Source organism: Mytilus trossulus, chromosome 13 (genome assembly GCF_036588685.1).
Source record: "Mytilus trossulus isolate FHL-02 chromosome 13, PNRI_Mtr1.1.1.hap1, whole genome shotgun sequence".
Taxonomy (NCBI): domain Eukaryota; kingdom Metazoa; phylum Mollusca; class Bivalvia; order Mytilida; family Mytilidae; genus Mytilus; species Mytilus trossulus.
In genome coordinates, this window is record NC_086385.1 from 2894054 (window position 1) to 2911688 (window position 17635).

General features: G+C 30.6%; 1 protein-coding gene across 1 annotated transcript in view; it reads right to left on the reverse strand.

Annotated features, from left to right (window-relative positions):
• LOC134695321 (uncharacterized) overlaps positions 1-17635 on the reverse strand; it is a 77094-nt gene that overhangs the window by 35121 nt on the left and 24338 nt on the right. Inside the window, exon 5 of the mRNA XM_063556545.1 lies at positions 663-977. Coding sequence (XP_063412615.1) covers positions 663-977 — 315 coding nt within the window. The remainder of the gene's footprint in view (positions 1-662; positions 978-17635) is intronic.

A 17635-nucleotide genomic window follows, 5' to 3' on the forward strand; every position in this document is an offset into this window, starting at 1 on the left:
AATCATTTTACTTAGTGAAAAAGGAAGGAATTAGAAACAAAATGAACCACTTAAACCACAAAACACAAAACTCTTACCATGCGGTAATTGATGGGTGTTGTTGTCTTTATTGTTTTATTTTATTTATCAATTAAATGTAATTCAGACCAATCTAAATTTCCTTCATTTAGCCATAAATTGTGATTTATAATACAGGAACAAGTCTTCTATTAAAGGGGAGCCAGTGGTACTCATAGTAATATGGGACCCTGTTATTAAGTGGTGGTAGTTGTTTGCTTTCTTCGTATTTTTTTTTTTTTTTTTTTTTTGGCAGTTACTTTTCCCGTTTGAATTAGGTGTTTGTCTTTAATAACTTTCTACACATTGCTCATTGTTGAAGGCAATAGCTTCCATACCTATAGTTACATGCATCTAGTAAATTTGGTATCTGGTAAATAGTTGTTTCATTGGCATTGATATCACATCTTCTGATTTTTATAGATAGTGCTTTTCCTGTTATACTTTTTATTGTACCTATAATTGTAATTCCACTATTAAGGATAAAGGCATGCCCAGGACAAATTAGGGGGGGATTGAAATTTCAAATAACTGGTTTTGTCTGATTGGCATTTACCAGACACTGCCTTTCATACAAATAATCAGAATGAAAACTAAATACTCACTACATGATTTAACTTTGGACTGTGAATGAACTTCATGATGGGAAAATTGTTGCCCTTCCATATATTCTATCAGATCTTTAGAACAAGTAGGAGACTCCTTAAGAACCTGTAATAATACACTGTAGGAATCTTCTGGTCTTTGTAATAGAAGGTCTAAGATACATTTGTTGCGGTCAGATGGCTTTGGATGGTATTCTATTTGTGCTCTATCTTCAATCCTAAGGATACATTTGGAAATCAATAGATCAAGGACGTCCTTATCTAGAATGGTGTCTTGTATTATCTTATCATAGAAATAGTACAATCGGTGGTGAGCTGGAAAATAAATAAAAATGTGGTTACCAAGGCGATTTAGATAGATATATATATATATGACAGTTTTGTCCACTATGAAGAATTTGAGAATGGAAACAGGGAATGTGACAAAGAGACATCAACCCAACCAAAGAGCAGAAAACAGCCGAGGCCACCAATGGGTCTTCAACACAGCGAGAAAATCTGGCATCGAGAGGTGAACTTCAGCTCACCCCTACACAATAATGTTTACTTAAGTTCAGTGAAAATGGACGTCACACTAAACTCAGAAACATATAAATGAACTAAAATTTAAAAAACATATAAGACTATTGAACAAAGGCCAGATGTTCCTGACTTGACACAGGCGCAAAAATGTGGCGGGGTTAAACATTTTTTGTGAGATATCAACCCTCCCCCTATACCTCCAGTCAATGTAGAATAAAGAAACACACATCAATACGCACAGTAAAACTCAGTTTATAAGAAGTCTGGGTCCAATGTTAGAATAGATAACAGAAGCAAAATGACAATGAGACATAAATTAACAAAGGAATACTAGCAGTGACTGACATGCCAGCTCCAGACCTCAATTAAACTGATTGAAAGATTATGTCTTCATCATATCCCTCCCGTTAGGGGTTAAGTATACATCCTTGCCAACTTTTTAAAGTGCTCATGGGGGTTTTAGTGCGTGACAACAATTTGAACGTATTTTGCGAGTGCTGTTTTGTGGTCTAGAAAAGGTGTCATATTTGTATGATGAGCTTTCAAGCCTTTTTATTAAGTTTATTTGCATGATTCTAGTTTATAGTATATCAGTAGAAAAGATGAAAAGATGAACATGTCGCTATAAGCCCAGGATTTATTTGCATGTGTAAGGACATTACATGATTATTGACTTTTCCAATTTAAAATAATGCACAAACAAGAATGTGTCCATAGTACACGGATGCCCCACTCGCACTATCATTTTCTTTGTTCAGTGGAGCGTGAAAAGGGGATCAAAACTCTAATTTGGCATTAAAATTAGAAAGATCATATCATAGGGAACATGTGTACTAAGTTTCAAGTTGATGTAACTTTAACTTCATCAAAAACTACCTTGACCAAAAACTTTAACCTGAACTTCGCACTATCATTTTCTAAGTTCAGTGGACCATGAAATTGGGATCAAAACTATAATTTGGCATTGAAATTAGAAAGATCATATCATGGAGAACATGTGTACTAAGTTTCAAGTTGATTGGACTTCAACTTCTTCAAAAACTACCTTGACCAAAAACTTTAACCTGAAGCGAACGGACGCACGGACGAACGAACGGAGGCACAGACCAGAAAACATAATGCCCCTCTTCTATCGTAGGTGGGGCATAAAAAGGACCTTTAACAGGTTGGGAACAACACCTAGGGTAACCCCTCAATGTAAAGACATTTAAACCCACTTTTTAGGTACAAATGAGCACATATTCATACTATTTGAAGAAATCTTTTCCAAAAGAACTATACATCTTATGATCTATCTGGTATTATTTGATCAACACATGAGGTATAGGAATTTTGAAATGTTCTTGGACTTGAAATTCTTAATTTTTCAAAATAATTAGACCCCTCATTTAGAAAAGTTGTTCCAAATATAAATTATAATGATTTTTTTTCCATTTTTAAGTTAAAAGTCTAAAATTTTCTTTTTTATTTTTTTATGACAGTAAAATGGCCCCTTGTCTTATGGACTGAGTCCCTCATTTGAGGGATATCCCTCATGTGGGGGTTGTTCCAAACCTGTTCGTTTGGTCCTTTTGTGAAAAAAAAGAATAGTACATTGTACTTTAAATGATTTGGTAATTTAATTGAATACATAAATAACAGATGTTACAGCAAGTGTAATGTCAATCAATTAGTGAATCAAAGCGTGAAAGCGCTGTAAAGGCAGTTAATTACAGGTTGTGTGTATTTCTAGTCCAGTTATATCATTATATTTCATAGTACAGAGGTTGTTTGACACTCAGGTACACAACAACAAGGACTAGGCATCGTTAACTGTCTTTAATTGAAAATGTGGTTGTTTTGCAGTGCAGAAACAGAAGTTAAGTACAGAACCGGCCGGTCTCACTAATAAGAGACAAGAAGAATTTTAGCGACAAACAGCGACAAGAAGAATAATTTAGTGACGAAGCAACAATAACAAACAAGGGACACACGAATCGCTATTCTCTCGCGAGGCTATTCTCATTTGGTGTGATAGTGTGACGCCACACCTATTAATGATGTCCCTATCAAGAACAACTAATTTCACTGTTAAAAAGGAAATGATATTGCATGGTTTTGATTCAATAAATTCTTTAAAAGTAAGTTCGAAAATCTTTGTTTTGATTTCCAATTTTTAGCGTGTGCATAAAACATATTCTTTATATTCAATAAAAACTAGAAAATCCCTTTCTTCTTTATGATTTTTTTTTATATCTATCAATGTAATATAAAAAAATGTTTTATAACCGCCCCTTTAATAAAAATAATGCATATTTTTTTCAATATATATTGGGAATATAATTTAAGTTGTTTCAATGATATTTTTTATTTATGTATCGTCTCTAAATAGTCTTCTTAACACTTCTTATCGCTGAATTAATTGTATTGTCGCTTCTAATCACTTTTTGATGTTCTTGTCTTGTCACGTACAGAAATTGTGTAATATGCAATATAATTCATGTTCAGTCGACTTTTAATTGTTTTATCAACGACTGAACTGATTTAAAAATATCTTAAGATCGCAGATAGTACTCGAAATTGACCCGACCTCTTTCCACACTGAATTCAAATAAACAAAAAATTATAAAGATAGGTTGTAATCAGGTTGACTGCTTATAATGCAAAATACACATTAATAAAACGTTTTTTTTTAAACAAACAATACACACTAATCGTTTCTTTATTTCCAAATGAAAATGAAAGAAACAAAAACTTTTCATACCACAAAAAGGAGGAGGAGAAAATTAAACCTTTCCAGATCTATTTCTGGCCAAATGACCCCCGCATAGATTTGTTGGATGTCGCGTAGAGAAAGATGAACACCATGACTTGAAAGTCAGGCCTTAAAGCACTGACTTTTAATAAACTACTATTTATTATCTTTATGGTAGTACTGCATCTATGAATTTTGTAAAGCAACAATGCTTTAATCTTATCTGTGTAAGAACCTCATTGAAGGTGAAAAATCACCTTCATGTTCATGATTTTAAAATTCTGCCTACCACACAGAGAAATACTACACAAGTTCAAAATCTAGCATGTTAGAATAATCTTGAGATAAAACGTTTTTGATTTGCTCATTAATTTGATCACGAGAAGCCCAGAATTTGATTGCCTGAACATGATTGTCTTCCCTTGGACACAGTTCAAAATCGGGACCAATAATATTTATCGTGTACATTTTCACAAAATCGTGTTTTAGATGTTTTTTTCACGATCAGGATCGTGACAAAGGGTCAAAATCCTGTAGTACACGCCTAAATCGTGAAAGTTAGCAGGTATGAGTATGATACCATCATAAAATATACAATATAAGACCTTTAATGAACAATAAATTAATTATAATTCTTATATTTTGTTCATTTATAACACTTGCATTCAACAAAACCCTGATAAGGGCCCCTTTACTACTTTACATATACCAAACCTATTGACTTCATTAAGACAGCTTCCTCCACTATACAAGCTATAAATAATGCATGTACACTTTTATTATAAAATAGATGATAAATATTTTGACTAAGCCATAGTGAACAGCTTTTAAAACATCTTGTGTCATTTCACATACAGGTCAAAGAAACCAAATTTACGAATACTGACCAACAACAACTCATTCTATTTTCATTTCTTATGTCATGTAGGTAAATGAAGTGCTGGTAAACAAAAAACAGATCGAACATTGTTTTCAATTATCATTGAAACTTAATTTAATCAATATAATATGAGACAAATGTATTTAGAATTCAACACTGAACATATGGATCACTGCTTTACATCTTTTTTCTGGTTTTCTTTGTTCTTCCTGTCATATTTGACCCCATAATTTCAGATTTTCAAAATATAAGCTGTATAATATTGAATACTTCACTGTACTACTAGCAATAATAGTTACTCCTAATCAAAGAGCAGATTGCAGCATGCTCTGAGGGATACGATTGCCATTGTTTTCATTGATACATGTATTAATATTATTTTCAAATTTCAACTGCATGTGTAAAATGCTCGTAAAATGTAATTTACGTAATCTGAATAGTTATTCAACTTTAAAAACAGCCAATCATCGATACAAGTGTATGAACAATGTACTTATTGAGTTTTGTTTTTGTACTATCAATTCCAAGTTTACTTTCCACAGCAGTCACTGAGAGGAGAGAACGTATAACACATCGTACCTTATCACCTATTTTCCTACATGAATTCTAGGTTGAACCCCATTCCAAACTCTTTAAATATTTCATTTCCTTTGGGTCAGTGGGCATAACTCCTTTTCGTACACATTTCTCTGTTTAAATTGCGATCGGTTTTTAAATAATACGACGTCTATCGACAGCACTAGTTATTTTTTTCTCGACGTTTCGTCCTTTGAAGCGATAACATAAAAGACTCCATTTTGGCTGAAGGGGTCTTATAGTTAAACCTTTAGGTTGTGGACTACATTTATTTAAATTTAAATGATGCATATGACATGAAATTATGCAACAACAATAACCCTCGATAGCAGACAGACATAGAAAGGATCTCGTGAGTTTCAAATTAATCAATGAAGTGGGGAATCCAGAGCAACCATTCAATCTAATACCCCTTCATGTCAAGAAAACTATACACATGCGCATAATTATCTAACATGTCTAAATAAACCCTAGACTTATGATTTGTAGCATGGACGTATATTAAATATTAACTAAACGTTACGACCTCCATTTTTTTTATGAAAGTACAATATCAAATATCAGTTTCATAACGGTGACATATAAGAAAACTACACGTCAGTTCTTATATGACAGAAATAGATTTAATGATTTGAAATCAGAGAACTCTTGCATGTTATCAAAACTTGGGAATTCCCTCTGATGTGTTTCTAAATTTATAAAAACACTAAATATAAATACTGCTTAATTCTGATTTTCCGTGTTGTTAAAAACACGCATACAAGTCAAGGGAAATATCGAAACATGAAGATTATGAGAATAAAATTAAGAATGGAAATGGGGAATGTGCCAAAGAGACAACAACCCGACCATACAAAAAAAAAAAACAGCAGAAGGTCACCAACAGGTTTTCAATGTAGCGAGAAATTCCCGTACCCGGAGACGTTCTTCAGAAGAACATTATAGGACAGTTGTTTAATTCAATCCTTTTGTTTTTATAACATTTAAAGCAAGACAATCTCAAGAATCTAAGATGTTCCTTGATGTTTAGAATAAACTGGTTGACGTGAGGGCATGGCCCGGAGTCAATGGTATAAGTCTACAGAGTCTACAGATTGCTTGAAAACCAAAAACTTTATAAATAGGGAATGCTAAAATAAAAAAAATAAAACATTTTCCAAGTCAAAGTCTACAAAGTTGGCTTTAGTTCCAAAACTTCAGACAACAGAGTTAGTGAACCTGCTTGTTTTATCTTTCACAGAATAGAAGAAAAAACTTAAAATACATTACTTGACAAAGCACCACTTAAAGTTAAATGGTGTACAGCATGTACAGTGCATATGAATTTCAAATTAAACATGGTTTCAATAGGGTAGAGGAAATCAAGACCCTAGCTGGCTCCAAAGTTGGCTCCAAATTATCCAAACTGGTAACAAAACAAAGTCATGATAGAAGCTAGTGTTTTTCTAACTTCTATCATTTGTAGGAGTCAGAGCAGCTCCTGAAACAAATGTTAAGGTAAAACATTTCATATCTGGTAATTACATTCTGCAAAAGATGCCTTTAAAATTCAAATTTCCAGAGAAAAAGGAGATTTTCATTAAAGGAGAAGACACGATTTTTTTAATTTTTTTAACTTTTCAATTAATCAATAAATATTAGTCTTAAAACATGTTTCGTACAATTTTGCTGGTCAAAACCTGATCAATCAGCATTTTTAGGTCAAAGAATCCAGCGCTTGTCAAAATCAATCATTTTTAAGTAGATAATGGTCATGTGATCATGCTTCCGTCACAAGTTCCCAGCTGAGAAAATGTCTCAAAAATGGTTGTGTCGATCACTTAAATGACTTATGCAGAATTACGCTATGGACGGTATTGACGGCACTTTGTCCAATTACTGACTAACTAAAGACAATTGACATCATCACTTTGTGTGTGGAAAATAAACAAGAAAAACACATAATAATGCATAGAGTCCAACAACGACGATTTTACAGACCAGTCCGATCGGCTTGTTACCATACATATGGGTTCCTCTTATGAATAAATTTAATAAAGCGCTTTCTGCATATTTAAAAAAAAAATAAAACTACTTTGAATCATGGTTATTGATGGTTAAATTTTTTGTTTTGTCTCTGTTACGGTAACGTTATAGGTGTGCACCAGAAGCAAAAAAAAAAAAATAGCAAAAGCCAGGGTATCCTTTTAAAAAGTAAAATCTCAAAAAATACTGAACTCTGAGGAAAATTCAAAAAGGAAAGTCCATAATCAAATGGCAAAATCAAAAGCTCAAACACATCAAACGAATGGATAACAACTGTCATATTCTCGACTTAGTACAGGCATTTTCTTATGTAGAAAATGGTTGATTGAACCTGGTTTTATAGCTAGCTAAACCTCTCACTTGTATGACAGTTGCATCAAATTCCATTATATTGACAACGATGTGTGAACAAAACAAACAGACACAATAGGTAAAAATGTCAAAAATAGGGGTACAGCTGTCAACATTGTGTAATCATCTTTAATCTGATGTGACACTATAAAAACAAACAAATGTAACAAAGAAGCACAAAAAGGCATACATCAAATTTAACATCCTTATTTCGCTTTTTTATTATATGATTTTATTTATCTATGTAAAATCCACCCATAAAGGATGGAAGGTTTTAAGAACTGGTAATTTTCCTTCTTTGTTTGTTCTGGAGAGACTTTTAATAGGTATTTATCATTAACATTTATGCCTATATATTGTTTTTAGTTGGAAACAATACATCACATTATTTATGCATTTGTAAGATTTTATTTGTTTCAATATAGAGTTGGCATTCTAGTTGTTTGAATGAAAAGTTGTCATTCTTTTTGTTTGAATATAAAGTTGGCATTCTATTTGTTTCCATACAGAGTTGGCATTCTATTTGTTTGAATATATAGTTGGAATTCTATTTGTTTGAATATAGAGTTAGCATTCTATTTGTTTCAATATAGAGTTGGCATTCTATTTGTTTGCATATAGAGTTGGCATTCTATTTGTTTGAAAAATTGTTGGCATTCTATGTTTTTGAATATAGATCTAGAGTTGGCATTCTATTTGTTTGAATATGGAGTTGGCATTCTATTTGTTTCCATACAGAGTTGGCATTCTATTTGTTTGAATATATAGTTGGCATTCTATTTGTTTGAATATATAGTTGGCATTCTATTTGTTTGAATATGGAGTTGGCATTCTAGTTGTTTGAATATAGAGTTGGCATTCTATGTGTTTCAATACCACTGGGGTAAAGCTGATGACCGTAACTGCATTCACGGTCATCCCAAGATGTCGGATGAAAAATTAGGTCAGTATTTGTATTGTCTGTTTAAGTGTTTCTATATCATTTTCTTTACAAAGCAAACATTGATACGATGTAAATGTATAAAAGAATCACACGGAAATAAAAAATTACTACCGAGAAATGTGTATCAAAGAGGAAATTGGAATTGAAAACATCGCTAAGATGACCGTAAATCGTCAGTAAAATATTTTCAAGATGACCGTAACATATAACAAGGATGACTGTAATTGGTAAAAAGATGACCGTAATTTATAAAGGATGACCGTAATATTTAAAGGATGACCATCGATTCTAAGAATCCGTATTTGTATTACCTTTTTTATATCAACTAATTAATCGTGTTGTTATAAAACGTATTTATAAGACTGCATTATCCTATAGGTAGAAGAAAATAAGACTTACTTCAAGTACATGCATGTGTAGTTCACCAACTGTATAAAATCGTATCCGAATGAAAGAAGAATCTTGCTAGCTTTGAACATGAACTATCTTGTAGACAATGTGCTTACTATGTAAACATTTTAACCTGCCTGCAGTATACCCCAATGAAACGGGTGTATATATTTTACACCTGCTTTGTACGAAAGTGTTGTATATATATATTATTGGAGGGCACCTTTCATATTGTACAAGGGGGTTGGAGTGTTCAACCATTTTGCATTTATAAATCTATTCGATGTATGTAGCACTGAAAAAAAAATCATGCAAGTGAAAACGAAATATAAATTTAGAAGAACAAAGTATAGCATTCAAAAGATGTTGCTCAAATTTTAAAGTCAGTGATGATTATGTCCAAGAAGGGTGTACTACGGAATCAAAAATAAATTTTATTAGGTCGTTAGTTTTCTCGTTTGAATTGTTTTACTAAGGGGCCATTTATAGCTGACTACGCGGTATGTTATTTGCTTATTGTTGAAGACCGTCCGTTGACCTATAACTGTTTATTTCTGTGACATTTTGGTCTCTTGTGATGAGTTGTCTTTTGGAGAGTTGTCTCATTGGCAATCATACCACATCTTTTTTTATATATTTATGAACTATTGCCAAATATTGAAGCAAAACTTAAAAAAAGATAGGGCGATACGAAGACTTCATTTCCGTATTGAAATCCTTATCTAATGGAATATTTACATATTGCTCTTCATTTGTTACTAAATGTCAGAAGGATTTAATCTCAGTAAAATAAACTGAATGCAGAATAAATTTTGCTGTTCGATCGAATCCAGTGTTGTCAAGGCACTGTTTATGTTTTACTAGAACACACCCGTGATATCGCGGGTCCGTGACTGAATTAAAGTATATAACTATGCGCAAGCCTTATTTTAGTCTTAGTATTGTCATCTGATAAAGTCATGCCGATTATAAGAAACACAGTTTTCTCTGCTTTCAAATCTTTCTGTTTGAACCCGTCGAACTGGAACTTATCAATTATTGGTAATATTAATTATTTGGAAAACAAAAGGTCCTGGAATGGAGTATTTTTTTAATCAACAGCATTGTCCTATATTAGTTATAAATAAAGTTGAATTCTTTGATTTGCTGTTTTACGTCATGCCCGCTAACAAATTGAAAACTGTACGCCTTATTTTTAGTCCAAATTTTAAGTATTCGTATTGTTATCTTAGAAAGTCTTACTGATTAAAATACTACAATAGGTAACAATTTGGCAATTTAGTAGTGTCAACCCTGTGATTATCATGGTTATGACCCGTGTATATAGCATATTAATCCTGAATACACCGTTTGTTGGTGCGCCTGTCAGATGCGGAACGTACAGATAAGGTAATAGGTAACAGGTGAATATACTATTGGTATCGGTATCGGACTCGACCCGGAACTTCTAAATTATTGGCAATATTAATTACGTGGAAAACAAAAGGGCCTGGAGTGGTGTAATTTTTAATCTACACCTTTGTACTATATTAGTTATATATAAAGTTGAATTCTTTGATCCGTCGTTTTTACGTGATGACGGCTGACAAATTGGACCTGGTAATTTTAGTATTATAGCTGGCAGATTTCGCTGGATAATCAATCATATTTTTTAATTAATGTGTTTTTTCTTCAGTTTTACGTCGTATCGCTGTCACTTTGAATTATATTCTTCCCTATACAGCTTCGAGTTAAACAAGGAGATAACCAATATGAAGATGTCAATGGTAGGATATATGCATCTTGTATAAATGACTAAGGCTAATTTGAGGGGTGGTCGGAGGGTCCTGATCCCGACATCCCGCGCTTAAAACCATGAAATTCAGAGATGCAGAATTAAAAGAAATGCATATATCCCGAAATCACGAAATCAAAAATATATTCCCGGATCCAGTAAGGATCAATCCCCAAATCCCGAGCTTAAAAACACACGATCCCGACGCTCCAAAAAATGCTCGCCTACTCTTAATCTTTACCTTACTTTCATTTTTGCCAAATCACTATTTTCCCTTTCAACAATAAATTTTTATGCCCCATTTATGGGCATTATGTTTTCAGGCTAGTCTGTCCGTCCGTACGTTCGTCCGTTCGTCCGTCTGTCCATGTCTGTCCCGATTCTGGTTATAGTTTTTGGTCGAGGTAGTTTTAGATGAAGTTAAGCATGTTTTACTTATTTTAATATATATGCAAGTGGTATGACCCCTTAAGAAGTAAACATTTCAAAGAAAACAGTAGACAGCATGTTTTACTTATTTTAATATATATGCAAGTGGTATGACCCCTTAAGTAGCAAAACATTTCAAAGAAAACAGTAGACAGTCTGAGAATCAGGGCCGACATTCTATCCTAACATATAGAATACAGATAGTCTCTATACATTAAAGTAGTATAATCGTAGTTAACATGTCGATAAACGCGAAAAATAATTATCTTCTCTAAGGAGGTATAATAGTTGTGGTTCTTGCGATCTAAACACTGTGATACAGTACTTGCAACCTTAGGCGTTACTATTTCAGCGATCAATCAGCGGTCATCGATCAGTCACCGATCAGTCAAGTTCATGTCAAACTCACGTCAGCAATCCGTCAGACTTATAGTAAAAGTAATTGACTGATCGGACTGATCGGACGTATAGAACCGATCGACCTTGATGACGGATTGACCTGTAATACGTCACATGATAAACTAATACAAATAACGGAATCTTAGTTTCGTTTTGATTAATAAAATGGCGCCTAGTGAAAATCGAACGTTCACTGGTCATGATGATACATTTTGCTTTAATAATAATAATTTAGCAAAGTTTTATTGAAAAGAAATGATCAGATAAAACCTAATTATTAAAGAATGGTCTTTTTGTTTTATTTAGGTTATATATTTTCAAAGCCGGCGGGTTTAAAAACGGTGTCTACATCGCGATTTTGATTTTATTATTTTCCAATCATACTCGGGAAAAGCAAAATGAAAGGATCAGTTAATGAAAGATGTAGTCTATATCTAAATTTTTTGTATACTTATCATGATAAAATTCTTTAAAAAAAACTGATCATAATCAAGGACTTTTTATATTCCTGTCACAATAGAAGCCTATAAAATTTTAATAAAAAGAAGACTAATTTTGGATATTTTAAACAACGCGAATAAAATTAAAGTAAAATTTATCTGTAACTCTTAATTTCATGGAGAAAAAAAACTATTCTAAAAAATAAAACTTTAAAAAGTACAAAAATCAGGTGGCGGTCAATAATTTTTAGTAAAATGAAAAATATTTGCATTTCAGGCAACACATACAAAAATTTAATATCATTTTTCTTAAAGTAAGCATATTTTATGAAGAACAGCCAATCTTGATGTACAAAAAGTACTGAAATCATATGACGGTTAATGATTTGTATCAAAATTAATCAACAACTGCATTCTTATTCAACAAAATTAAAAGTTTAAGTATTTTAATTCTCAATATATCTCAATTCTGATCAGAAGACTTGTCTCAAGATGGTAAAAATAACTGATTTTAAATAAAATAGCTTCAATTTTGATAAAAGGAAGAATAATTTTGGTTATTTTAAACAATGCGAATAGAATTTTTGTATGATTTATCTGACTCTCTTGAAATTTCATGAAAAAAAAACTATTCTAATCTATAAAAAGTACAAAAATCCAATGGCAGTCAATAATTTTTAGTAAAATGAAGAAATATTTGCATTTTAGGCAACGCATACAAAAATTTAATATCATTTTCCTTAAAGTAAGCATATTTTATGAAGAACAGCCAATCTTGATGTACAAAAAGTACTGAAATCATATGACGGTTAATAATTTGTATCAAAATTAATCAACAACTGCATTCTTATTCAACAAAAATAAAAGTTTAAGTATTTTAATTCTCAATATATCTCAATTCTGATCAGAAGACTTGTCTCAAGATGGTAAAAATAACTGATTTTAAATAAATAACTTCATTTTTAATAAAAAGAAGACTAATTTTGGTTATTTTAAACAATGCGAATAAAATTTAAGTAAGATTTCTCTGACACTCTTTTAATTTCATGAAAAAAAAACCTATTCTAATCTATAAAAAGTACAAAAATCCAATAGTGGTCAATAATTTTTAGTAAAATGAAGAAATATTTGCATTTTAGACAACGCGTTCAAAAATTTAATATCTTTTCCTTAAAGTAGTCATATTTAATGAAGAACAGCCAATCCTGATGTACAAAAAGTACTGAAATGATATGACGGTTAATAATGTGTATCAAAATAAATCAATAACTGCATTCTTATTTCACAAAAATAAAAGTTTAGGTATTTTAATTCTCATTATATCTCAATTCTGATTAGAAAACTTGTCTCAAGATGGTAAAAATAAATGATTTCAAATAAGATAGCATCATTTCTAATAAAAAGAAGACTAATTTTGGTTATTTTAAACAATGCGAATAGAATTTTTGTATGATTTCTCTGACACTCTTGAAATTTCATGAAAAAAACAATTCAAAACTATAAAAAGTGCAAAAAATCCAATAGCGGTCAATAATTTTTAATAAAATCAAGAAATATTTGCATTTTAGGCAATGCGTACAAAAATTTAATATCTTTTTCCTTAAAGTAAGCATATATTATGAAGAACAGCCAATCCTGATGTACAAAAAGTACTGAATGATATGACAGTTAATAATGTGTATCAAAATAAATCTATAACTGCATTCTTATTAAAAAAAAAAAAAAAGTTTAAGCATTTTAATTCTCAATATATCTGAATTCTGATCAGAAGACTTGACTCAAGATTGTAAAAATAACTGATTTTAAATAAAATAGCTTCAATTTTGATAAAAAGAAGATTAATTTTGGTTATTTTAAACAACATGAATAAAATTTTAGTATGATTTCTCCGACTCTCTTTTAATTTCATGAAAAAAAAACTGTTCTAATCTATAAAAAGTACAAAAATCCAATGGCGGTCAATAATTTTTAGTAAAATGAAGAAATATTTGCATTTCAGGAAATGCATACAAAAATTTAATATCATTTTCCTTAAAGTAAGCATATTTTATGAAGAACAGCCAATCTTGATGTACAAAAGTACTGAAATCATATGACAGTTAATTATTTGTATCAAAATTAATCAACAACTGCATTCTTATTCAACAAAAATAAAAGTTTAAGTATTTTAATTCTCAATATATCTCAATTCTGATCAGAAGACTTGTCTCAAGATGGTAAAAATAACTGATTTTAAATAAAATAGCTTCATTTTTAATAAAAAGAAGACTAATTTTGGTTATTTTAAACAATGCGAATAAAATTTAAGTAAGATTTCTCTGACACTCTTTTAATTTCATGAAAAAAACCCTATTCTAATCTATAAAAAGTACAAAAATCCAATAGCGGTCAATAATTTTTAGTAATATGAAGAAATATTTGCATTTTCGGCAACGCGTTCAAATATTTAATATCTTTTTCCTTAAAGTACAATCCTGATGTACAAAAAGTACTGAAATGATATGATGGTTAATAATGTGTATCAAAATAAATCAATAACTGCATTCTTATTCCGTAAAAATAAAAGTTTAAGTATTTTAATTCTCATTATATCTCAATTCTGATTAGAAAACTTGTCTCAGGATGGTAAAAATAACTGATTTCAAATAAAAAAGCATCATTTCTAATAAAAAGAAGACTAATTTTGCTTATTTTAAACAATGCGAATAAAATTTCAGTATGATTTCTCTGACACTCTTGAAATTTCATGAAAAAAACAATTCTAAACTATAAATAGTGCAAAAAATCAATGGCAGTCAATAATTTTTAGTAAAATCAAGAAATATTTGCATTTTAGGCAATGCATACAAAAATTTAATATCCTTTTCCTTTAAGTAAGCATATATTATGAAGAACAGCCAATCTTGATGTACAAAAAGTACTGAAATCATATGACAATTAATAATTTGTATCAAAATTAATCAACAACTGCATTCTTATTCAACAAAATTAAAAGTTTAAGTATTTTAATTCTCATTTTTTCTCAATTCTGATCAGAAGACTTGTCTCAAGATGGTAAAAATAACTGATTTTAAATAAAATAGCTTCAATTTTGATAAAAGGAAGAATAATTTTGGTTATTTTAAACAACGCGAATAAAGTTTTAGTATGATTTTTCTGACTTTCTTTTAATTTCATGAAAAAAAAACTATTCTAATCTATAAAAACTACAAAAATCCAATGGCGGTCAATAATTTTTAGTAAAATGAAGAAATATTTGCATTTCAGGCAACGCATACAAAAATTTAATATCATTTTCCTTAAAGTAAGCATATTTTATGAAGAACAGCCAATCTTGATGTACAAAAAGTACTGAAATCATATGGCAGTTAATAATTTGTATCAAAATAAATCAACAATTGCATTCTTATTCAACAAAAATAAAAGTTTAAGTATTTAAATTCTCAGTATATGTTTATTCTGATTAGATGACTTGTCTCAAGATGGAAAAAATGACTGATTTCAAATAAAATAGCTTCATTTTTAATAAAAAGAAGACTAATTTGGGTTATTTTAAACAACGCGAATACAGTTTTAGTATGATTTCTCTGACACTCTTTTAATTTCATGAAAAAAGCTATTCTAAACTAAAAAAAATATACAAAAATCCAATGGCGGTGAATAATTTTTAGTAAAGTGAAGAAATATTTGCATTTTTAGGCAATGCGTAAAATGTAATATCATTTTCCTTAGAGTAAGCATATTTTATGAAGAATAGCCAATCTTGTTGTACAAAAAGTACTGAAATCATATGATGGTTAATAATTTGTATCAAAATAAATCAACAACTGCATTCTTATTCAACAAAAATTAAAGTGTAATTTCTAATAAGAAGACTTGTCTCAAAATTGTAAAAATAACTAATTTTAAATAAAAAAGCATCATTTTTATAAAAAGAATACTAATTTTAGTTATTTCAATCAATGGAAACAAAAATTAAGTATGATTTCTATGACACTCTTTTAATGAATAAAAAACTATTTCAAACTTTAACCAGATGCTCCGCAGGGCGTAGCTTTATACGACCGCAGAGGTTGAACCCTGAACGGTTGGGGCAAGTATGGACACAACATTCAAGCTGGATTCAGCTCTAAATTTGGATTGTGATAAATAGTTGACACAGCATAGGTTTCTGACACAGAATGAATGTATTCAAATGAACTTAAAATTTTTGTTTTCTCTTAGAGCAATTCACTATGCTGTTGAATATTAATCCTCTCAAAAAAATGTTTGAAGAAATTTTCTTTTTATTTATGAAATTTCAAATGAGAAAAATTGAAACAAATTTTTTAATCACATCCCCCTTTCCCTTATTCCAAATCTAATTTCAATTAAAATATTCTAATGGAGTTTGCAACAATTACTACTCATTTAAATACATCATAAAATATTAAGATGTAAAAAAACTGCATGTTATCACTGAATGGTAAAGATTATTTAAATTTATCAGTTGGTAGTAAAAAGTGAATATACATTGTATATTGTATATAACAAAGATTTAAGTTGATTCTGGACAAAGAAAGATAACTCCAATTAAAAAAAATTCTTGCAGATATTTCTTGCTTACTATACTGGACAAAGAAAGATAACTCTTAATTAAAAAAAAAAATTGCTATTTCACAATATTGTGAAATTAGATATTTCTTGCCGTTGCACAATACTGTGCAATTGAAAAGACTTGCTATTGCACAATACTTAATATAATAATTTTAGATCCTGATTTGGACAAACTTGAAAACTGGGCCCATAATCAAAAATCTAAGTACATGTTTAGATTCAGCATATCAAAGAGGCCCAAGAATTAAATTTTTGTTAAAATCAAACTTAGTTTAATTTTGGACCCTTTGCACTTTAATTTAGACCAATTTTAAAACTGGACCAAAAATTAAGAATCTACATACACAGTTAGATTTGGCATATCAAAGAACCCCAATTATTCAATTTTTGATGAAATCAAACAATGTTTAATTTTGGACCTCGATTTGGGCCAACTTGAAAACTGGGCCAATAATCAAAAATCTAAGTACATTTTTAGATTCAGCATATCAAAGAACCCTAAAGTTTCAATTTTTGTTAAAATCAAACTAAGTTTAATTTTGGACCCTTTGGACCTTAATGTAGACCAATTTGAAAACGGGACCAAAAATTAAGAATCTACATACACAATTAGATTCGGCATATTAAGGAACCCCAATTATTCAATTTTGATTAAATCAAACAAAGTTTAATTTTGGACCCTTTGGGCCCCTTTTTCCTTAACTGTTTGGACCAAAACTCCCAAAATCAATACCAACCTTCCTTTTATAGTCATAAACCTTGTGTTTAAATTTCATAGACTTCTATTTACTTATACTAACGCTATGGTGCGAAAACCAAGAAAAATGCTTATTTGGGTCCCTTTTTGGCCCCTAATTCCTAAACTGTTGGGATCGAAACTCCCAAAATCAATACCAACCTTCCTTTTGTGGTCA